The 25,145-nt window shown below is 37.0% G+C and overlaps 1 protein-coding gene across 1 annotated transcript in view; it reads right to left on the reverse strand.

Moving 5' to 3' along the window:
• Nucleotides 1–25,128, reverse strand: part of ACAD11 (acyl-CoA dehydrogenase family member 11) — an 85,708-nt gene extending 60,580 nt beyond the window's left edge. The window contains exons 1-7 of the mRNA XM_051961582.1: nt 24,378–25,128; nt 12,157–12,256; nt 7,774–7,899; nt 6,017–6,178; nt 3,588–3,752; nt 1,685–1,826; nt 1,105–1,226 (exon numbers count right to left, since the gene is read on the reverse strand). Coding sequence (XP_051817542.1) covers nt 1,105–1,226; nt 1,685–1,826; nt 3,588–3,752; nt 6,017–6,178; nt 7,774–7,899; nt 12,157–12,256; nt 24,378–24,712 — 1,152 coding nt within the window. The 5' untranslated portion in view covers nt 24,713–25,128. The remainder of the gene's footprint in view (nt 1–1,104; nt 1,227–1,684; nt 1,827–3,587; nt 3,753–6,016; nt 6,179–7,773; nt 7,900–12,156; nt 12,257–24,377) is intronic.
• Nucleotides 25,129–25,145: the final 17 nt, after the last annotated feature.

Consider the following 25,145-nt stretch of genomic DNA (forward strand, 5'->3'; position numbering starts at 1 on the left):
TATGTAAAAATATAAATTTGAAAGTATGGTATATTTTATTGCTAAATAAAAGTTAAACATTTTAAAGCAGCAAAATGACAATGATAATAGAGAATTTTTCCTTTTAGAGTCATAATGTGGGTCACTCTTGCCTATGCACTAGCACTTATAGCTAGAGTCCAATAAGAGGGCCAACCAAGATTTTTAATTCTTTTCCATTTAGGATACAAACCCAATTCATTTCAATTCTAATTAAGAATCTGCTATGTAACAGGTCCAGTGAGGTGAAAGATGACACAGTCTTTGGGGAAAAATCTCAAACATTTACTAAGCAGCTACTACATGCAAGTGTGTATTAAGATGCTTTCTGTTTTTGTCTTTCTTTTACACTCAAGCCTTCTCCCATCTATCACCATTCCAAAGTCTAGCTCTTTTTCCTGCTTTCTTGTTCCTCTTTGGACTTGTTAGTGGTCATGTGTGCAGAATCAGAGGGCTGGAACTAAAAGGAATGTTGGAGATTACCTAAGCCAACTATTCCCTGTAGTCAGTTTTCTTATTTTTCCATCAAGTAACAAAAAGATTCAAAGAGTCTCTATTCCTAGCTCCTGTGTTTCATATCATTTAAAAATTTCTGCTGATCAACAACTCTATCTAAAGCATTCATCAAAGAAAACCAAATCCCAATACAACAGAATCACTTATCTAAAGAGAAAAAAGTCTATGAAATATTTGAATCTATTCTTAATTTGCTGTTCAGTCCATATAAATTTTAATACATAGACTTTAATACTAATAACAGTGCTTTCTTTACTCCAGCTAGACAAATCACAGTAATAATTAAAATTTATTTAGAATTTTTATCAAATATTATCTCATTTTATCCTTATAACAATTCTGGGAGATGGGTGCTATTATTATTATTGGCATTTTACAGATGGAAAAATGGAAGCAGAAAAAGGTTAAGTGACTTCTTTAGGGCCATACCATTATTAAATATCTGAGGCCAGATTTAAATTCAGGTCTTCCTAACTCTAGGTCCAGCACTCTATCCACTGTTCCATCTAAAATTTGAATTTTAAAAACTGTCCAATATTAATCTCTATGTATTATAAACTAAATAATTACCTGCATTATTCCAGCTAATTTAAAATATGAAAGAGCAAGAAAGAAGTTCCAGTTAGGAAGTGCAGTGCTAATTCCTCTGCAGCGGCAATAAATTAATGCCAGTTCTTCTGCTGATGGTATCCCTATAAAAATAAGACATTATTTACCTAAAAAGTTATGGTATATATTTAAGAATTTATATTATCACATATACATATATCTGTTTCAAACTAAGTAAATCAAATCACAAAACAATAGGCTTCTTGATATTTTTTTCATCTTGACTTATATGGTAAGCTTTGGTTCTCTAAATCAAATTAAATACACTAGACCAAAATTTGCAATTAATTATTAAAATGAAATTTCTGAAATAAAATATCTGAAGATTAATTCTCTATTTACCATTTTAAACTTCAATTTAGATTTTTATTATAAATTCAGTAAAATCTAAGAATAAAAGCCTTGCAAGTTAATCATAATTCTACAACAATAAGATCATTTAAATGTCTAAATCTGGTTGATTACTGACATTACAGTTTCAGTTACAGAAAATGAAATAAGTCTTAAGGTAAGCCATTTGTACAAAGCTTCAGGTTCATACCTGCACTATGTTGCAAATTATTGCTTTGATTTAACAGTGGAAGGTCTTTGGGCCAAAAGAAGAAGGAACAAAGATATGCTAAATCTGATAAAGGATGGCCAATGGTTGAAAGCTCCCAGTCTAAAACAGCAATTACACGAGCCTTTAATTTAAAAACAAACAAAACCCAATAATTAATAAGTTAGAACTTCAAATTGACTTTTAAAAAGGCAAATAAATTGAATCAAATATGTCCACACCCTCACTGCTTTGCAAAAAAGAAATTGTGACCTTTGCAATTATACATAGCCATCTCTCAAATAATATAGTGCTGACTACCCGACTCCTATTTGTCGATTATCCAAACCCATTTAAATATTTCTGCAGACATACAAAGATTTAGTGAAGAAAGAAGCAGACATTACTGGCTAAAAATATAGTTAAAATTAAATTAAAATAATAAAAAAATAAACATAGTTTAAATTGTGCATTTTAATTATCAAAGTTATAAATGTATAATAGGGCAGGTAAGAGCATACTGGATAGAATGCTGAATCTGGAATCATGAAGACCTAAATTCAAATGTGCCCCTGGATATTTCCTAGCTGTGTGACTCTGGGCAAGTCATTTAACCACAGGGCCTTAACCCATTCCCTAGGTCTTGTCTCCCAAGCTAAAGTGAGGCTGTGATGGGCACAGTTCTCACAGCTGGAATTCACCAGACTGAGGAAATCACAAATCTCCTAAATCATAAATAAGCTTCCATCTCTTCATTCCCACCATCCTCCTCTGCTCCCAGGACCCATAACCTGTAATTGCAGTGGGCTGACCACCTTGATTTACTGTGACTAACTTTATGAAAATTCCAGCATGGGCATCACTGCAAAGAGATTGCTCTTCTTTGTAATGCTATGGATGCTGTGGGGAGTCTTTCCATCTTAAAGAAGATAAAAAATGAAAGGACATGAAGTAGGGGATGAAAAAAAAAAAAAAAAACAAGAAGCAAACCAAATATGCAAGGAGTCTTTAAGGAGTCTTCCTTTTTAATTAATCTTTCTTCTGCTTCCTCTTTCCTCCTCCTCCTCCTCTTCCCCCTCCTCCTCCTTCTCTTCCTCTTCCTCCTCCTCTTCCTCCTTCTTCTTCTTCTTATAATTGAGCTCTAGAACTGGACCGCAGCTCACAGGTCCCTCAGGAAGTACACAACTACCATCAACTCAGGGGCCCGAAGGCAGCCAGCCCCACTATGGCAGAACTCCACCCTACGGATTTTTTTTTTAAATATAAAAATGAACTCTATCTCTGCCAGTTTCCTCCACCATCCTGGTTCCATGAGGTGGGGCCAAGCAGGACAAGTCTACTTAATTGCTCTCCTACATACAAGCCCTCAAAAGCCTCAATGTAGGCCATTGCCTTTTCTCATGCACTACCTTTTCTCAGGCCTAAGCTAAACATCCCTGGTTCCTTCAGTTCTTAAAACATCCTCCCTGGTTCCCTCAACACCCTGGTCAATGCAAGCACAAAATCCTTTTGTTCTTTCATTTTGTCCTTCCTTCCTTGGCAACTTGCTCAGGAATCTTGCTCAGGATCACATAGCTAATAAGTATCTGAGGCCAAATTTGAACTCAGGTCTCCTGGCTTCCAGGGCCACTTTGCCACCTAGCTGCCTTCCTTTGATACATTTCTAATAATATCTCAGTCATTACTGCCTCTCTGTAGAGTTTTTACACTACACAGAATACACTGATGCCATGAAATTTTTGCTCCCATGCAATAATAAATATTCTGATTGGTGGCAATGATCCTAGAAGTATAAACAAGATGAAGGAAGCAGCTCAGATGCCTTGGATGGAAAAAAACACTTATTTCAGACTTTGCCCAGTGCTAGCCCCAGCTTCTGGTTTAATTTACATAGTATTTGGAATACCTCTTTTGGGTGGAAAATCAAATTATCTATTTTAAAATCCCCATGAACCAAACTTTGCTCCTTATCCTGATCCGGCAAGTTTTCCATTAACCAGACAGAAAGCTGGTTCATAGCCGGAATGGTCTGATGAGCTGCAGCTTGATATTGCTTTGTCCATGTTGACACCTGCAGACAGATAGTTTGTTTTAGAAATTAAAAGTAAATTACAAATGATTTTAATTTTTAATTTCACCATTAAACAGCAGAATTTCTTTTTTTTTAATAACTTTTTATTGACAGAACCCATGCCAAGGGTAATTTTTTACAACTCCCTCCCTCCACCTCCCCCAGATGGCAAGCAGTCCTATACATGTTAAACATGTTATAGTATATCCTAGATACAATATATGTGTGCAGAACTGAATAGTTCACACACCTTTTGGAAACAACAGTTTAAGTTGGATAAATGAGCTGAGAAGCAGGACTAAAAAGACCAAAAGGAAGTAAGGGGAGGCAAATAAATGATTTTTGGGGGTGTTTAGTTGATAAGGAAAGGAGAGATACAACAAAAGCTAGCAGGGCTGGTAGGATCTTGTTTTTTTTAATGAAGGTTGGGAAAGACGCAGTCATATTTGTAGGCAATGGGAAGCAATGAGTAGAAGAGAAGACAATACTGGAGAGAACAAGGGAGAACAGCTGGGACATTTTCCTGAAGAAGCCAGAGGGCAAGGGATGGAGCATACATGGACGAATTGGCCTTGCTTAGCAAGAAGGATTGCCCCTTCGTTAGAAGCTAGAGTAGTGAAGGAGATCATAAAACCATAGATTTAGAAATGGAAGGGATTTTCAGGGGCCATGAAGTTCAATACTTTCATTTTATGAGAGAGGAAACTGAAGGTACAAGGTAAAAACACTTGTCCTGGGTCACTCATCCACTGAATTTCAAAGGAAAGATTTGAACTCAGGTGTTCCTAACTCCAAGATGGAGCAAGATGATGTTATAAGGAAGGATCTTAAGAAAGAGGGAGCCTGAGATGAATGACCCCACTTTTTCTGAACTATGAAGCAAAGACCTCTGAAGAAGAGAAAGACCAAGGGCGAGGGCAGAAGGTGCCTGGTGCAGCCCCCGAGGAGAGGGGCACAGAATCCATGAGCTGGGAGGATGGCCAAACCAGAGCCATGAGAGGCCCACACAGCAAGGACCCAAGAGGCTGTTTCAAGAACTCTGTCAGCAGGTGGCCAAGTGGTGCATGGATAAGGAGCTGCCCTAAGGCCGAGGCCCTGCAGAGAAGAGAATTGACACAGAGAAGAGTTTCCCTTGTGGGCCCAGAGTCCTCCGGGAGGGCAGAAGAGAGATTTAGACAGAGAAAAGCATAGGGAGAGGTGGAAGAGCTCTGAACACAGGAATGGAACACCTGGGAAAAGGCTGGAGGTCTGATCACCCCGGTGGGGAGCCGCAACAGAGGGAAGGCAAGTGTGAGCTGACTCAAGAACGAGAAAGCCGGGCCATCTGAGGGTCACCTGCATGAGTATCGACAACTCCTAGTATGAAGGCAGGGATGGGAATGGAGAAAGAAGGAGGCTGCGGGCCAGATCCTGAACTCACTGAAAAGGGGAAGACCATCCTTGGGGTGGTCAGTACAGGAGTCGCCAGGATCTGGAATGGTCAGCGAGTTTAGACAGAATGACCACCAGATGAGGAGAGGCTGAAGGAAGAGTCTAGAAGAGGGGCCGGGGGCAGTCTGATTTGCTGTCTGGACCACTGAGTCCATGCCAAGTTCTGGCGGGGACTCCTGCAGGGCCACCCAGAGAAGCCAGCTCAGTCAGTGAGTGCCAGAAGAATGAAAGAGAAAGAGAGGAAGAGGACTGATGAAGAAGTATGTTAAGTCCAGAGAAGCCCAGAGAGCCCAATGCAAGCGCGGGCAGATCTGAAAGGGACCAGTGGTGGGTTAGGGCTGAGCTGGGCGGGAAGAAGGAACGGACAGTGTGGTTTCAGAAGGGCAGGCTGTGTTCTTCAGCCTTGGGGAGGTTCACGAAATAAGTGCTTATCAATAGGGAATGAGTCCAGGAAGAGGATCAGCAGATGAGAGAAGCTCCAGTGATGAACTAAGTGATTACAAGGTTCAAACTCTCCTCCCTGTCCTGGTCTCCAAAGTCCACAGTCCACAAATAAGTAAACTAAATGGCCAAGTCTCATTTACAATACAACTTCCAACCTGCTTTTAACAACATGGAACAAGCAGCAGAAATTTTTGGAATGATGCTTGACTTGAAATTTTAAAATGTTTCCTTTATGCTAGGGTGGGGGGAGAAGCCTTTTTAAGGTTGAATGTTAAAACTCATAATTTTTTTCATGGTTCATACTTTTAAAAATTGCAATATACATTATTTCCAAATGCATTCAAAATTCTGATCTGTAGCGACTAAGGACAAGAAAAGATGTACATTACCTGTCTCTTGCAATACCCTTCTCCTTTACCATATACTTCTAGACCCAAGGTCTGTATATTCAGTGAATGCAACCGGGCCAAGGTTTCGATCATAGCCACATATAAGGCAGATCGTTCTGCTGGGCTAACTCCTGGAAGTGTGAAATCGCGAAAGATGCGACCCTACAAAAATCAACATATTAGAGAGATTTAAAATTTTTCATAGCTCATTGGTTACTATGCCATTTCACAAATGATCACCATCCTTCTTTATTTCAATATCCAGAAACATTTGGGATAATGGGTTTGTAATAAAAGTCTGGAAAATCATTCTTTCCAGAATTTATTCTAGAAATATTAATTTCAAATGTTGGCTAAGAAGGATTTTACTGCTGTTGTTCAGGAAAAAAAAAAAAAAAAAAAAAAGATCGTATGGGAAAAGACAAGTTAGAATTAATAAAAATCCACAACTACAATCTTTACATTCTATGCTTCAAAACTATTTCAATTCTTTTACCTTTCATAAAATTTTGGTTCTTTTTGGGAGTTAATTTAAAAAACAAACAAACAACAAGAAACCCCAAGAAACTTATCATCTAAGTAAATTCTCCCTCCCCACCCCTTTAGTCGTTTCATAGATCTATACTGACATCTAGAGGATAAGGGAAGATTTAGGCTGTTTACTCTTAACAGTTGACTAGAGCTAGGTAAGATTAAAGGAAAAATTAGAAATTAATTTTGATTGCATGACAGATAAAAGTTTAAAACAATGGGGAAAAACAACCTTTATTCAACAAGTAATGAATTAAGGGACACAAATAATCATGAAATGTTTAATGGAAAAAAGTCAATTGTAAATAACCATATAAAAAATGATCCACAATCACTAAGAGAAATTCAAGTTAAAACAATTCTGAGGTTTCATCTTATATCTACCAGACTGGAAAAACAGGAAATTGATAAATCATGTGGAGGCTGTGGGAAGACAGTCACATTCTGCACTATTGATGGAGTTGTGAAATAGTCTAACCATTCTAGATAAATATTTGGAATTATACTAGAAAAGTCACTAAACTGTACATACCCCTTGACAGAAAGATGCTTCCTCCACTAGGTATATGTCCTATGGATAGCTGAGATAGAAGAAAAGGTATATATAAAACTATTTCTGACAGCACTTTTTTTAGGCAGCAAAGGGCTGAGAACAAAGTGGATACTCATGAATTGGGGATTAGCTGAACAATTCATGGTATATTCATATAATGGAATACTATTTCACCACAAGAAACAACAAATTTCAGAAAAATCTGAGAAGACATGTATCAATTGTTATAAAATAAAGTAAGCAGAACAAAGAGAATTTGCACATTTTCCATAAGATACCATTATTTTGTAAAGGAACGATACCATGAAAAAATATCAGAATTCTGATCACTGCCGTGACCAATCATAACTTCAGAGATGAAGTATGTTTTCCTTCTCTCTGTAGAGAGGCAGTAGATCATAGATGTGGAAAGAGGCAGATGCAGTCAGACCTGATACACTTACCTGTACATTTGTGCCAAGAGAGAATTCAACTGGGAGTTGTTAGGAAGTGACATTGATGTAAAAAACAATAGAATATTTAAACAAAAAGAAAAGAAAAATAACCACTTGAATTACCTAATTTTAGGAAATATTTTTCCACTTAGTAGCAGCTAATAAATAATAAATAAGTGATAAATCCATTCTTTTGATACTAATAAATAGTGACAGTACAATAGTGTATATTAATTTACCTGTATATGCTCCATCACATAAAATTCAGTTCCAATCACAGAGACATCATTGCAGTAGAGTAAGGGCTTAGGGACTGGAAATCCATTGGAAAACAAAGCTTTCTGCACATGGAATTCTCTGTCAACCTAAATAGAATAATAAATTATTTAACATTCAAAATCTCAGTGCTCCTGATGTGTGGTTCAACATTCTATTCATAACAGAAGCGTATATAAAAATACTTATATACCTTAGCCTTTGAACTATGGGACAATGTGGTGCAATGTGGAGAGGAAGAGAGGATTTGAGTTCTGAATCTGAAGTCAGAGGACTTGGGTTCTAGTTCTGACTATGTGTGTGACTTGAAGCTAATCTCTTCTCCATTTTGGGAGCCATTCAAAATGAAAGCTCAAGTTAGATGACCACAAAGGCCTTTTCCAGTCTAAGCTCCATGAGCCTAATCACTTTAAAAATGTATTCTTGTTTTTAATTTGTCTGTTAGAACAGAAAATATTTATAGGGTTAGGTTAGCAGAGATTACTTTATGACAAAAAACTAACTGTCCAAGAATATTAGAGTACTCAATTCCCTCCCGAAAATCATATTAGTTTCTAAATTATTAAGACTCTTAAAATTATGAAATTGGCCTTTAATTACATACAAATATAATCTCATCTTAATAAATAACTCCATAATGTCTCAGCCAATTTAAATCAGTTGTGAGGTGGCCAAAGATAACAAGGGGAAGAAGTCCAAAACTATGATCTCATCAGGGCAAGGAACTCCTGATGTAGATATTCCCTCTACCAAGAGAGATCAATAATTACTGGGTAATGTATCATCTTGGAGAATTGCCCTGAGTACTACAAGATTATGAGCATGATCCAATGTTCCATAGCTAGCTATGGTTTGTACCCTGGTGTTTCTAATTCCTGGTCAGCCCCATCTCCACTTCAGTCATCTGTCCCTTTAAGCCTATATCAAGGACATTATTTCCATTTCCAAGCTAACACTGTTTGGGGCTCTGTGAGAATGCTGGTTGAGCTGTCTATAGCTCTCCCATGACTTAAATAATTGAATAACAATCAGCAGGATAAGTCTCTGAGTTGTAAATTAAATAGTTTTTTCTTCTAGAATGAAAACAAAACGGAAAAGAAGAAAGGGGCAAGTTCTCTTGGCTTCTATAATCCCCCTGGTTCTCATTTAGCTCAGTGGCTATCCTGTATGTCTCCTTTCCACTTCTCTTCCTCTCTAAGTTCTCAGGACTGTTTCTGAGTTTATATCCCAACACTGCCATTTAACCAAGGACAAGCCACTTAATCTTATGACCCTCATCCATAAAATGGGAATAAAAATACGGAGTCTACATTGTTGAATTTGTGTGACAGCTTTAAATGTCACCTCAATTCAAATATTGCCACCTCTTTACCTCCAGTCTCAATGTGCTTGGCAAATTCTAGATCCGATTTCCCCAATTCCTGTTAGATTTCTTCACTTATAAGTCCCCCTACTTCAGAGATAAGAAGTATGGAACTTGCTTTCTCCTCCTAACTTCAACATTCCTATTAATATTAGTTCTCGTTAATTTCTAATACAAAGTAACTAATCACCAAACACTTATCAATGTTAATCTGAACTGATATTGGTTCATGTTGCCCTCCATTTTATAGTTTACAAAGTTTTGTCCTCACTAGTAGCAGTATTCTTTCCCCAGTGCCTGAGGTTACATGGCTGGAGTGGTCCTGAGGCAATCTGTTTCCAATTTCTGTGCTCCTTATTTCTAAGGTTGACATCACCATTTCCCCTTTCACCCAGAGTGGAAATATTGGTTTCACCATGGACTTCTCTTTATTTTGCTCTCCTACATTATGACTCTGTTACCAACTGGCCATTTTGCTTCTGAAATATTTGTGAAATCTGTTCCTTCCTTTCCCAGTCATCACACCAGCACCCTCATTCATTAGACCCTCACTACCTGTTGCCTAGACTACTGTGTTTGCCTCCTCCATGGTAACTGCCTTGTTACTAGTACCAGAGTAATTTTGGGGGAGCGCAGCTCAAGCCACTGTCCCAAAAGCTTAAAGTGTTTCTTATGACGTACAAAATAAAGCTTGCTCTCTAAACCCAGCATGCAGAGTGCTTTGGCTGCCATCTCTCTCCAGCCCTCACTGCCTCCCTCACCCGGATCACAGGCCGTCTCCCGAGCATTCCATGTCCTCTTGCTCTTCTTGTATCCACTCCCATTTTCTTTCAGCCAGAGGGCCCGTCCTCTCTACATTTGCCTCAACTAGCCTTCTTTGAGACTCTCACTCAAATTCCTCTCTCTTAAAAAATGTATCCAGAGACTTCCCTGATTCTCATGGACAGAAGAAATGGTTTTTCCCCCCTCTGACCTTCCACAATATTTTGTACCTTTTAAAAATTACATTTCCATACAGTAGTTATTTATATATAAGTTTTGCTTTTCCTGTCAGACTACAGGCTAGGTGAGAGCAGAGAACTCTCCATTTTAGTGCTCCCAACAATGCCTAGCAGATCACTTAAGATCATGATAAATATGCTCTGAGTAAGTGAATGGATGAACAGCTCCTTTCACACGTCTTTGCCAATTTACTAGGCAACGTCTTTCATATAGATGTTGTCATTTAGTAAAATCTTTAAATAAATTCCTGTATTTGAAAAACATTCAAATTTTTTTTATGCTTTTCTTTTTTTTAGGAACAAATTTTATTTCAATTCAATTTTCAATTTGAAATAGAAATTTCTTATTTTAGGAGAAAGATAGGAAAATCAATTTCTATCAAGTATTTCTGGAATAAGGAATCAAGCCTGACATCAGAGCAAACTCCTATTATCTCATCCATGCTGCTGGCTGACTGGTACAGCGGCCATCCCTTCTGTCCTGCCTCTCCACACTTCTCCACTCTGACAATTACAATAATACATGCATTTCAAATGGCAAGGTTCAAAAGAAAAGCATATTATATAGTATTTTTAAAAATAAGCTAATGTTTAAATTGTCCACATCAGGATTGTAGAACATACACATATTACCAACTAATTTCCGCCACATTGATACCTTTCAAGAATCTCCTAAACTACTGTGAGAAAGCATTGGTACAACCATACTTCTTCAGAAAAAAGAGGAGGTGCTACAATAGATTTTATTTTTGTTGGGAACCTGGAACATCTAGACTGAACAATGACAGAATAAAACATGGGAGGGGTGTAATGGGCTGAATCTCAGTTGAGCATTAAGATCCAAGCACTTAAGGCTAATTACCAATTGGACAATACTCTATTAGTATACGCTTGGAGAAAAAATGGCCCTGCCCACTACTCTGTGCAAGCTTAATCTGTTGTATAGGAGATTGGGTGGAGGATTGAGAGGGTGGAGTGAGAAAGCCAGAGTCACTGCCTGGCCAGATTCCTGTCGTGATTTCTCTTACTTCATACTGCTCTTACTTCATATTGCCATTCAGCTTACATCCAAAAAGAATAAAGATCAAAGACTTTTGCTGATCTTGACTCCGGCTGATTCTAAAGTATCCAGGGTGCTAATGTGGTCTTCACAGAGGGATGCCTGGAAGGGGCAGTTTGGCTCATTGGTGCCCTACCCAGCTGAAAGCAAAGCCAGAGCAGAGAGGCAAAGAGCTCTAGGCTTTTCAAGAGGCTTTCACATTTTCTCTTCTTCTGAAGACCTGACATATTATTTTCATAATTATAATTAGTTATGTCCAACACCTGAAGAATAGCTACTTTGTCAAAGCTTATATTTAGTTGCTATTAAATAAGATGAAAATTCTATTCACAAGCTTCTTTTAATTTTTTCTTCCATTAGATGATTATAAGTATAACACAAGTCTTAGAACAATACATCTATGTTAAAACTTCAATTCAATAGATCTATGGTCTAAGGGATGTGGACCCTCTATCAGTATAGAATGGGACTTCTCCCTGCATCTGCATTTTTTGCACATGCTATTCCAGCTCTTCCACAGAGAATCCACACATGGGATGGAGGCCTTTTCCTAGGGTCTGTTTTTTTTTAAACATTTTGTGGGGCCTTTGATTTTACACGTGATTTAAACAAACAACTAAATGTAAAATCTACATAAAATGACTACAACTAAAAACAAAGCTGTTGAATGATTGCTCTCCCATACAGGATTCCAGGGGGTTAGGCAATAGCTCACAATTAGATGTTTAAAGATAACTAATTTTTTATTTGAGGTTCTAACTCTAAATTGTTTTTCAGTGGAAGACAGAAAGAAGCATAACCTTAACAAACCTATGAAATTACATTTTATTGGCTTTGCTTAAAGGAAAAAAAATTTTTTAAATTTATTTTATGAGTTTAAAATGTTCTGTTCTTCACCAATAAATTTAGTACTGGGTCATACCTTGTGTGCTTTAGGAAGGAGAGAGCCAGGTGGTTTTTTTCTGAGTACATAAGCTCGACATCCCTTCTGAAGGTAAAAGGTTGGATTTGACTGTCCTGATCTAGACAAAGAGAAATGATCAGTTACAAAGCTAAAAACACAGAATTATAGAATTTTAAGAGTAGGCCCTAGATTACCATTTAATACAACTATTCATTTTGTTATATGCTTCCAAAAATAGTATAGAGCAAATCTACAACAGGAAGGCTTAAAAAACCAGACACATATCTCGATAGTCTTCATTCTCCTATTGATCCTGTTCCTGATTTTCTGGATTTCAAAACTACCCCTCTACATACTAGGTATCTTCATCCTCCCATCTTTGGGTACACACTTTTTCTTTTTTTCTTTCTTTCTTCCTTCCTTCTTTTCTCTCTCTCTTTCTCTCTCTCTCTCTCTCATTCTCGCTTTTTCTTCCTTCCTTCCTTCTTTAGATGCTCCAGTAACTTGTTAGGATAAAATACATCCTCTGTTGAGCATTTTAAGCTTTTCACAACTGAGTTCCAGCCTATCTTTCTAGGCTAATTACTCCTCCTCACCTTCTACATTTAAGCCAAACAGGTCTACTTGCTAGACCCCATAAATGAAAAAATCTCAATGGGAATTCCCATTCCTGAATGCCTTCCAGTCCTCTTGGTGTCCACAGAATCTCTAACTTTCAAGAATCATCTCAGATGCCATTTATTCAATAGCTTGATTCCTTCTGTTGCTAGTGTACTATGCCTTTATCCAGAAATTACTTTATTTAGCTTATACTTTTGTATTTAGTTTACATATTTGTATTATCTGTGTTCACTGGTTCCCCTAGTAGGGATGAGCATATTTATGTGAATATAGAAAATAAATATGAATGGAATAAATATAAAGTCCTTAGCAAGGTAGTTTGGGAAGATGGGCACTAATAGAAGGGGAGATAAAGGCTTGCATTGCCATGAAAAAAGAAAAGAATTCTATGATGCAAAAGTGAGGAAGAAGTACATTCTAGTCATAGGAGACAGCCATGGCAAAGGTATATAGGTATATAGGCAAAGGTATATAAGATGAAGCTTATAAATGTTAATGGATTTTTGAATTGGAGTAGAGGGGCATGTGTGAAGAATGTATAAAAGGCCAGTTTGTTGGATAACAGAGTGTGTGCAGAGGAATAATACCCAATGTAGAGATTAACTGAGGTCTGGTAGTGTGAATGGCTTTAAAAGTTAAACCGAAGTGTTTATATTTGATCCCTGAGGCAATAAGAATCTTGTAAAAGTGAATAGGTGAATAATATCAGATTAGTGCTTAAGGAAAATCATTTTGACAACAGTGTGTAAAACAAACTGCAGTGGCAAGAAATCTGATAGAGGAAGATTAATTATGTGGCTGTTGCAATAATTTAGAAAAGAGATGACAGCTTTAACTCAGATGATTAAGCAGAGAGGATTTAGAGGTGAAGTATGCTAGGAAGATAGAGAGTTGGTAACTGATCCGATAGGTGGGGTATGATGAGTTCAGGATAGTAAAGATTCAAGAAATCTGGGTTCTGAATGAAGATCCATGCCCTAGAGAACATAGCCCTTTTGTCTTCACTCTCCCCACTTTTTTCTTTCCTTAGATCCTTGGCTTTGAAAAAAAAAAGATTCTTGCCCTTCTGATGAGTTCTAATTTTTTTAGAGCTCTATTAATTAATACTCTATTAATGTTATAGGTATGGCACTGATTAAGCTAATTAATTAATTGACATTTTTATTAGTATTAACCCAGTCCATTCACATGGAATTTATAACACCCCAAGTATTTAGGTTTGGATTTATTTCTAAAAAGAATATTTTATAATATTATAGTTCTTGTATCTTGGCAAGCAGACTCCCGAGTATTTTATATATTCTGTAATTATAATAGTAATTGTAATAACAATGGTAATTATTTTGATAAAAGACTTGGGAGACAATGAAGAGTCATTAAAAATTCTTGATAAAGGAAAGTTATGGTTATAGCAGTACTTTGGGAATATTATTCAGGCAGTTGGCCTGCAAGGTAGATTGAAGTGTTAGCAAACTATATTCATCACTGTTTTACTACCACCCTAATAAAGTAAAATATTTTTACTTGAATTATAATAGCTTTCTAATAATAATAATAATAATTGCTGTAACATTTATAAATCACTTTTAAGGATTGTAAAGGATTTTGTATATGTAACCTCATTTAATTTACATAATAACTGTATCATAAAAGTTATTATAATTCTTATTTTATATTTGAACAAATAAATACTTTATTTTCTTCTTCTTTTTTCTTTATAATGCTACTTGGTCATATTTCCTGTCTTCATTAGCTCCCTACTGTTCATTGAATCAAGTTCAAAATAACTGACCTGGCATTCAAGGCCCTCCACAACCTAATAGATTACTCTACCTTTCTAGTCTTACCTTATACTATGACCTTCCATTCTTCATTCTAGAGGAATTAGACTACTTATCTCCCCTTTACATATTGCTTCTATGCCTTTGCTTCCATTGTCCATTGCTGTGGAATTTTCTCTCATTCCCATTTTTTGAATGTCTCTCCATTCTTCTAGATTCAGTCCAATCATAACACATACCACTGTCCGCTTAATCCTCTATGATCTACTCTATCCCTTACTTAAGCATGAATTTCTTCTTTGCTTCTCTAACTTCTTCATAATGTCACTCTTTACTGTGGGTCTGGGTTGGATCAAATGATTGATGAGATCCCTTCAAGTTCAGATTTTATTAATTCCTTCCAAGTAGAAAATATTTAAAGTAGAGACTAGAGCAACCCTTTCTTTCTTCAGTTGTTTTTCTGTTATGTCTAACTCTTTTTGACCCCATTTGGGGTTTTCTTGGCAAAGACGCTGGAGTGATTTATTATTTCCTTCTCCAATTCATTTTACATATGAGGAAACTGAGGCAAACAGGGTAAAGTGACTTGCTCAACATCACATAGCTACCACATGTCCAAGGCTGGATTTGAACCCAAGGAGATGAGAATGCTGATTCTATCTTGCCACCTAGCTATCCAAGTTATGTAGCCATTTAGAGCTGATCTTGGTATATGGGGTGAGGAAAGCTGCTATAAATATTTTCAAATACACATAAGTCCCTCTTTTTTTTTTTTTATCTCTTTGGGACACCCAATAATGGTACTGCCAGGTAGGGTAAGCAGAGTTTTAAAGCCTTTGTTCTTCTTACAAATTGTTCTTCAGAATGATTATCTGGACCAGTTTACAATTCTACCAACAGTACTATGGTGTCCTTATTTTCCACATCCCTACCAGCATTTATCATTTTCCTTTTTTATTTTGTTAGCCAACTCCAAAACCTTTTCTCCATCTTCACAAATACTTCTAATTTCTCCACCCCATAGTTCTTTTCCAGACCATTACTCCTTTGTTATTCAAATCCTATTTCTTTCCCTAACTTGATCCCTTGTTAAACTAATTCTAACTTGTCTTCTTCTCAAGTCCTTTCTTTCCTTATCCTATCAGAAATCTTGTCCTGCCAAGTTTTGGTCCTGGATTATTCTCACCATCCACTGTCTTCACACTATCTCTAACTGACTTACTATCCTACCTCACACACAACTTCTTTAAGCCATTTATGGCTTCAAAATAATAATAAAAATAATCATTCAAACTAGTTCCAATTGTTCAGTAAAGAAGAAAATCAGCTACAACCAGAGAGAGAATTATGGGAAATGAGTATGTACCACTACATAGCATTTCCACTCCTTCTGTTACTATTTGCTTGCATTTTTGTTTTCCTTCTCGGGTTCTTTTCTTTCTTTCTAGATCCATTTTTTCTTGTGCAGCAAAATAATTGTATAAATATATATATATTTACATTATATATATATACACACACATATATATAAGATTTAACATATACTTTAACATATTTAACATGTATTGGACTACCTGGCGTCTAGAGAAGGAGGAAAAAGTTAGAACAGAACGTTTTGCAAGGGTCAATGTCGAAAAATTACCCATGAATATGTTTTGTAAATAAAAAGCTATAATAAAAAGAGAAAACAGAAAAAAAAAAAGTACGGTAAAACTAATAAAAAGAATTATAAAACTAAAAAAATTAAAATTAAAGAAATAATCTTCTAAATACTCACAGTACTTGCCCTCTGTCTTTTTAGCTAAAAATATTTCCTCAAGAAATTTCACAAGAAAAAAATAGTCCTTTCAGTGAGAAATTCCTCTTTTCCCATCCTCCTCATTTCACCTCATTAAGATGTCTTTCTTCTTTACCCATCTTACAAGAATTTTACAAGTTTCCTCTTTGCCTACTGTTTCCTTTAGAATTCCCAATCTCTATTTTTAAAAAATTTCTTCCTGTCTCCTAACTACTACCCTACTCTACTATTTACAAATAGGTCTATGAGCCCCTTCCTTGAAAAAAAAAATCTTTAAGTGATCCAGCTACCCCTACTATCACCCTTTGTCTATCCTTCCCTTTGTCGCTAAACTACTAAGTATTCTGTTGAACATTCTGAACTGGTTCTCTCATAAACATTTTAAACTGAATATGGCCAAAGCAAAGTCATTATCTTTTCCCAAAAACCTTCTCCCCTTCCTGACTTCTTTGTGATGATCAATGGTATCACCAACTAAATCAGACTCATCTTCAACTTTTCACTCTCTTTACCCCCCACCCATTTTCAAGCACAAGTACTATCATTTCTACCTTTGTAACATTTGAGATGACCCTTTCTCTCTATACAGCCACAATACTATACATCTATTCCTCCTCTTTATTGCAGGATACTGCAATAGCCTTTGAATCAATTTCCCTTCCTCACATTTTTTCCCCCTATGGTCCATTCTCTACTCAACTATCAAACTGATCTTCCTAAAGCATAAACGTGACTACATTACTTCCTATTTAATCAACTTCAGTGGCTCTCTATTACCTCTAGAATCAAAAGATAAAATACTATTTGACTTTTCAAGTCCCTCATAACTTGTCTCTTTCTACCTTTCATCTTTTTGCAACTTGCACCTCCCCCATACGTACTGTGTGATCCACTGACACTGGCCTTCTTGCAGTTTCTTACATATGACACTCCTCCCAACTCTGTGGCTGGCCCTATACCTTCTTTCCATCTTCATCTCTACTCCCCAGCTTCTTTCAAGTCTCAGCTATTCTCATCTTCTGCAAAAAGCCTTTCCTGATATGCCCCCTCCCTTACGATTAGTGCCTTCCTTCTATTAATTACTTTCTATCTATTCTTTATTTATTTTGTTTGCACATAATTGTTTGTATGCTGTCTTCCCCATTATATTGTAAGCTTGAGGGAGCTGTCTTTTGTCAGCATTTGTATCTCCAGTGCTTAGCAGAATGCCTGGCACATAGCCGATGCTTAATAAATTCAGGCTAGTTCAACTAACCGATCTATTTCTTAACTAGTACCAAAATGTTTTTTAAAATTCAATTTTATTTTCACTTCCAGATCCTCTCCCCCAGAGCCCTATTCAATAAGAAGGCAAGAGATACAAAAACTCACAAAAATGGAGTTATACAAATAAATATGCTTCTATTTCAATAAACATTGAGTCTATCAGTTGCCCTCTGAAGGTAGATGACATTTTTCATTGAGTTGTGGAAGATTACTGTTGATCAGAGTTCCTAAATCTTTCAAATTTGCCTCTCTTTATAATATTGTTGTTACTGTCTTAATTGATCTAGTTTTCCTCATTTTATTTTGCTTCAGTTCATCTAAATCTTCCAAGGTTTTTCTGAAACAATCCTCTACATTTTCTCCTGTCACACTCATACCATAAGTTGTTCAATCATTTTACAATTAATGAGCATCTCCTCATTTTCCAGTTTTTTTTTTTGCACCATAAAAAGTTTCTACAAATGAGTCATTTTCCTTTTCCCTTGATCTCTTCAGGGGTACAGGGATACAGACCTAGCACCAGTATTACTGGATTAAAGGATCTGAAAAAGGGGTAGTTTTGGGTAAAGTTCTAAACTACTTTCCAAACTTTCAATGATTACTATTATGTTGTATGATGGAGAACTGGTGCTGCTAAGTCCTTTTCTTTACCATTTTCCCCTCATATTTTCTTTGGAGGATAATTTGTTTCTCCAGACAAATTGTCATTTTTTCTAGCTCCATAAAGAAATCCTCTTTGTATTTTGATTGGTATGGAACTGAATAAATTAATTTAGGTAGTATTGTTAGTTTTACTATATTGGCTCAGCCTGTTCATGGAAAATATGTATTTCTCCAATTACTTAGGTCTGTTTGTATTTGTACAAATGTTTTATAGCTGTATTCATACAGTTACTTTTTATGTTTTATTTTAAATTTCTCTCTTTTTGCTGGGTTTTATTGGCAATATGCAAAAATGCTGATGATTTGTCAGTTTATTATATATTCAGTAACTTTTCTGGTAATTGTTTACAGATAATTTTTAGTTGATTTTAGAGTTCCTAAGGGAAACCATTATATAATCTGTAAAATGCCATATTTTCCCCTCTTTGGCAATGTTTATTCCCACTATATCCTTTCCTTTTCTAACAATATATCAAATAGTAATGGTGTTAAAGGAGATCCTTCTTTATCTTTTAACTTATTGGAAAAGTCTCTGATTTATGTCCATTAAGCATAAAACTGACTCTTGATTTTAGGTAGATATATTACCAAATTCAGAAAAGGTCTTTTTATTTTTATGTTATCTGGACTTTTTAATAGGAATGAGTGCTGTATCTTTCCAAAAGTGTTTTTCTGCAGCAATTGTAACAATCCTAATTTTTGATGTTCTTTATTATATGGTCAATTTATAGTTTTCCAAATAGTAAACCAACCCTGAATTCCTGGTAATAGCATACAATCTTTGTGATACGTTGTTGTGATGTCCTTGTTCATATTTATTAATTCAATTTTTTTGCATCAGTTTTTATTATGGACATTAGTCTATAGATTTCTTTTCCTGTTTTGACTGATTTAGTTATTAAGAACATATTTATATCAAAGAAGGAATCTGATAGGACTTCTTTTCCTATTTTTTTCCCTAAATATCTTATATAAAATTGGAAATCCATTTAATCTTTAAGTTTTTTTTTTTCCTTTGGAGCTTATTTATACCTTGCTGGGTGAAGTTCTCTACTTCTTATTCCATTAATCTGAGCATTTTATAAGTATTTAAACATTTTATTTATTGTTTTATTGGCATGTGATTGTACGAAAGTTTCTAATAACTTCCTATATTTCTTTTTGTGCTATGAGTTCACCTTTTTAAATTTTAACATTGGTAATCTGATTTTTTACTTTTTAAAAATCACATTAGCTAATCTTTATGGTATTGTTGTATTTGATTTTTTACAGCTTAACTCCTGGTTTTATTTATTAATTGAAGGTTGTTAATTTCTTCTTTGATTTTTCAGGATTTGCATTTTGATTTTGAAGTTTTTAAAAATGTGTTAGATTTTCAAGCTTTTTTTTTTAAAGTTATTTGTCCAGTTTACTGATTGTTCTTTCTCTTGCTGATGAAAATGTGTAGAGATGATTTTGCATCTAATGACTCCTTTTGTTGTATCCCACAAATTTTGGTACATTATGTCACTGCTGTCATTAACTTTAATGAAATGACCTGTTGCATCTAATTTGTTTTCTGTCAGCCAATTCTTTAAGATTAAGTTATTTAGCTTTCCATTTATTTTTAATCCTTTTTTTATATCCCACTGATTATCACAGTGTCTAGCATATAACAAGTGCTTAATAAATGCTAAATACCTATTTTCAAAGGCCCTTTATTGGACTAGATTGTTAGTAGAGGCAATTATAGTAATGAATGGTTAATATTTCTGCATACATGACTGATTTCTTAACATGACTAATTCTTGGCAAAAAAGTATATATATTTTGTATTCCCATTTAGTAATCTTCAGATATCCATCATATCAGACTTCTACAAATTTCTTCAGTCCTTAGCTTATTTCTTGTTATTTGTTGTTGTGGTGGTGGTGGTATAGTAGTAGTGGTAGTTAATTTGTATAGGTCTGAAATGCCCCACTATTATCCTTTTACTGTCAATGTCTCCTTGTAACTCACTGAACTTTTCCTTTGAATATTTAGAAGCCCCATTTCATTCACATGTATTAAGTTTTGCTATTGTCTATAGTATTTGTTAGCATAATTGTTTATCTTTTAATCAACTCTATTGCTACTATTTTCTTGTCTGAAATCATGATTGTTAACTCTGTTTTTAGTGTATCTAAAATATAATGGATTCATCTCCCTCCTCTTATTTCAATTTTGTATGAATCTGATTTCAAATATGCTTCCTGAACACAATATATTGTTGGAATCTGTTTTCTAATCACCCTATTTACATTCAGTTGTAATTTCTCAGGTTTTTTTTTTTTTTATCCTGTTCTTTTATACTTTTTCTTTTATCCTCCTTCCTTACAAAAAGATAGTGAGAAGGAAATGTGTTCAATACAAGTGTCCTATGATTGGTGCAACCTGCTTTCATCCTTGCCCCTACTTCTCTTCCTCTAGTACAAATCCTGTTGCTACTCTTTCTTTTCAAAGCTCTTTTCACAATTAATCTTCTGAGGTTAGACTTTTCTTTTTTTCTTATGACTAATAACTCTTTCTTATACCACCCTTATACCATCTTATATCATAGAACATATCTGTTCTGTTTAGTTGAATATATTTTTCTACTAAACTCTTTATGTGTATGCTTCTTTCTTTGATTACTTTAGATGAAAATGAGGTTCAAGTGATTCTCATTCCTCTGATCATTTCTTCCTTGCTTGTATAATCTTCTACTTGCAAGCCTCAATTATGTTAGATAGTAATTGATCTTCCCTTCCTTGCTCTTTGTTAGCACATTACTTTTCCTTTTCTTTTCCTTTCTTCTTCTAAGATCATCAAAACATAATAATATCACTACTTTTTTATGTTTCTCAACTACTATATTTATATTTCAAAGTTTCTATTTAGCCACGTTCTTTTAATTAGAAATGTCTGGGAGTCCTTTAATTCATTGAAAGATTATTTTTCCCTTTTAAGATTATTCTCAGTTTTACTCTCTAAATTATTAACTGTAGTTAATTGTATCTTTTGCATTTTGAAATATTTTATTCCATGCTCTTGGTTCTTTTAAATTAATAGCAATTAAATCTTAAGTGATCCTTACTATGATTCCTCAATAACTGAATTTTTTCTTTTGATGTTTACATATATTTTTAAAATTTCACCTGAAATCTCTGGGTTTGGGATATGACAATCTTGGAAGTTTTCATTTGGAGTTTCAGAAAGTGACAGGTGGATTCTTTCTTTATTCACTTTGTTCCTGAGTTATATTAGATCTTAGCAGTTTTCCTTTATGATACCTTGAAATACTGTAGCTAGGTCCATACTCCAATATTCTTAAATTATCTCTTTTTGGCTTTGCTAGGTCAGCTGATTTTGGTTGAGATACTTGCATTTTCTTCTATTTTTTTTCATTTTGGGGATTAATCAATAATCAATATTCAACAAACATTTGTTAAGTGCATATTAAGTGTCAAGCACTATGCTAAGTGCTGGGGATACAAAGAAAAGCAAAGACAGCCCTTGCTCTTATGAAATTCACAATCTAATGAGGAATATAATACATAAAAAGAAGCTGAAAGGAATGATGGGCAAGAAGACAAGGGGAGAATGATACTGGGGATAGATAGAGGGGACCATAATGAAGATGGGTGGAAAAATAACACAGAGGCTATTTTAGACACTCTTCTTAACTGGATGCCCTAAGAGGACTTCTATGATGTCTTCTCTCCACCTTCTCACTGGACAAGTGCCCCAGAAGTAGAAGGTATTGAAGAGATGCGAGGTTCATATTTTTAAAAAAAAATACAACAAATTATTTCTTATCTCACAGAGCCAATAACTTACATTTGATCCCTTCTAATTTTCAATGAGTCTATTATATGAATATGATTTTGCAAGACTTATCCTAAGCTTTTAATTATCCTTCCAAACCAGTTCTTTCCTGTACTACTCTCACTTTGTTTATAATTTTAACTCTTAAAAATAATTGCCCTTTTATTTCTTCTAGCAATTCTAGTTGATCATGTGGCCAAGCTATTTTCTTAAGAGGATTTGCTTATAGATGTTTTTGAACTATTTCCTTCTTGGTTTGTGGCTTGATCATTTTTCTCTAAAATAATCCTTTATCATCAGTACTTCTTTTGTCTGCCCATTCTTCAAGCCTTACTTTTGGATTTGGAATACTTTATTAGGGCCATAATCTTCATACTTCGAGAATGTCTAGAGAAAATGATTTCAGTTTGTATTATCTAAGAAGGTATTGAATGCTGTTTTCTTCAAGCAAAGGAGGTTTCTCAATGTTAGCTCATGCCAGAGAGCTCTAAAGTTTCTAGTTATGTCCCCAACTTGGTCTGATTGTTGTGGTCTTGTAACCATGCTTTGCAGATTTTGAACACTGGTTAGGATCTAGGCAACACAACTGAACTATGGTCCCTGGGTGGAGCTTCAGCTGATAGCTGAATGGCTTCAGCCAGTTAGCAGAATGATACTGCAGGCTCAGAGCGGCGGAGTCACAGCCCCAGCCCCAGTCTGAAGCTCTTGCCAATATCACTGACAGGCTCAGAGCGGCGGAGTCACAGCCCCAGCCCCAGTCTGAAGCTCTTGCCAATATCACTGACTTGTTGAGAGTTCATTATCCCCTCTCCTACAATTCTTCACTGGTTATGTGAATGCTTAATTCAAGATCTTGGTTTAGAAAAATGATCCAATGTTGTTTCTTTTTGGATTTCCCAATCACTACTTCATCTGCTACCTTCCGGATCTTTTTTGGTAGCAGTCATGGAAGAGATGGACTGGACTGTTATCTCCTATATTGTCATGCTAGTCTCCATAGAATTTCCTTAAAATTCTCCAAATCAAAATATTCCTCACTCCATATGTGCTCTCACTATTCAAATAAAATCTCTTCAGGCTACCTTCTCTTAATTGTCTACAGCTCAGCACAGTGGCAAGCACATAGAAGTCTTAACACTTTTCATTCATTCAGGTCTTAAGTTCTGCCACTTTCTTATTGAATTACTTTAGGATCTCTTTGGTTCCTCAGTTCTAACAGTAAAATGAACCGGTTGAACAAGAATGTGACAAATGATTGGATCTGAAGGAGTGAGATGGGGGAGTCAAAGATGACTAGTAAAGACTGTTGAATAAAAAAGATCTGGGCATTTGGAGGAATTATATAACTATAATTTATATCCAAGCAATAATGATGTTTGGTTGAAGGAATTGGTATGTTTAACCTGAAGAATAAAAGACATGATCTGATGGCTGCCTTTAAGTATTTGAAAGGCCATCATCTGGAAACCCAATCTGGGATTGGGTTTGTTCTGTCCATTCCCAGAGAATAGGACTAAAATTATGGGTGAAAATTGGGAGACTTTATGTTATGAAAAAAACTTAACAATTAGAGCTATTTAAGGCGGTAGGTCTTTTCTCACTTGAGGTCTTTTAGTAGAAGCAGGCTGACAGACGTGGAAAAGGAAGCCAAGGAGAGCTGTAAACCCCCATACATTTAAATAGATTCTTTAGCTATGCTCATGCCTGGGACTAGGTAGATCCCAACCCAGCTACAAGCTTCTGTCCAGCTTGTGATTCTGGAGTTTCCTGGCTTTCTTTTCCACCTGAAGGCATGAGATTGGTTTCTCCATGTCACACAACCTGCCTAACTCGGGGGCATTCTGCTGCAGAAGAACACGGCCTGAGCACTTGAATATCCCTGGGGCTCTGGAGCCAATCCTGAGTACGCAGACTTCGGCACGGCGGAGCTGCGAGGGGCTTGCTCGTAATCCTAGAGCTGGGGCCGCAGTTACAGAGCACTTGGCAGTCTGGTTCGAGCCCTACGGATTCCTTCTGGAAATAAAGGAATAAGGATTCCTAGGAAGGCCCTGAGTGGACATAAATAAGTCCCTCCCCCCGTCCGAGGCTAGCGCAGCCCGGACGTCTATTGCCAGGCCCCGGCAAGGGGGCAGGGACCTCAGCGGCTGCGGGGATGGGCTTCCTCGGGGCCAGTCTTGCATGGTCCGGCCGGCACCAAGCCTCCTCCGAGCCTCCAATGGGGCCAGGACCCGGAGGCAGAAGGAGCTCCGCCCGGCCGCCAGGAGGCGTGGCGCCTCCTCCCGTACCTGTATTGGGCCACCGTCAGGGCCCCAGAGGGCTCGGTTCCGAAGCCGGGTAGGTGCCGGCGCAGGTAGGCCTCCAGGGATCCCAGGTCGAGCCTGTGCTGGGGCAGAACTTCGCCCGTGTCAGGCTCTCTAAACGCTTTGGACTCCATGTCCAGCTGTCGCCGCCGCCCCTGCCGACGCCTCCGCCGCCGGGAAGCCAAGGAGCGGAGGAGTAAGGGAGACTGTCCAAATGGCTCGAATGCTGCTCGGGGCGTGGCAGAGGGCGGGAGAGGGAGGAACCGGGGGCGTGTGGTGCCGAGGGCGGAGCCTGGCCCGGATGACTGGACGCTGACCATGGGGGCGGGGCTGAATCTTCAATGAGTGACAAGCAGGCTGGAGTTTCCCCGGGGGGCGGGGCTGAGCGGGACTCTCGGCCGGCCTCCATCACTTCTTAACGGGACACAGCCCTCGGGGAGCGGAGCTCCTCCTCCCTCGCCCACGATTGGCTCACATGTAGTTGCCTAGCAACGCTGCCGCCGCTCTGTCTGTGGCTGTTAGCTAAGAACAGCCTTCTTCTCATTCCAGAAGACGAGTCTAGTTCTTTTAAAGGAAGGATGGCTGCTTGACCGAGGTGAAAAAAGCCACACACATCCCTCCTTTCAAACTTAATTCACTGGAGACCGGAAAGCCAATTGGTCCCTCGCAAAAGGACCCTCCGGGATCCGGGCTCCGAGGACAGACAGTTCCTCTCCGGCCCGTTCTGTGCGCCCGGAGAGATGGAGGCGCGGG

Source organism: Antechinus flavipes, chromosome 5 (assembly GCF_016432865.1).
Source record: "Antechinus flavipes isolate AdamAnt ecotype Samford, QLD, Australia chromosome 5, AdamAnt_v2, whole genome shotgun sequence".
NCBI lineage: Eukaryota > Metazoa > Chordata > Mammalia > Dasyuromorphia > Dasyuridae > Antechinus > Antechinus flavipes.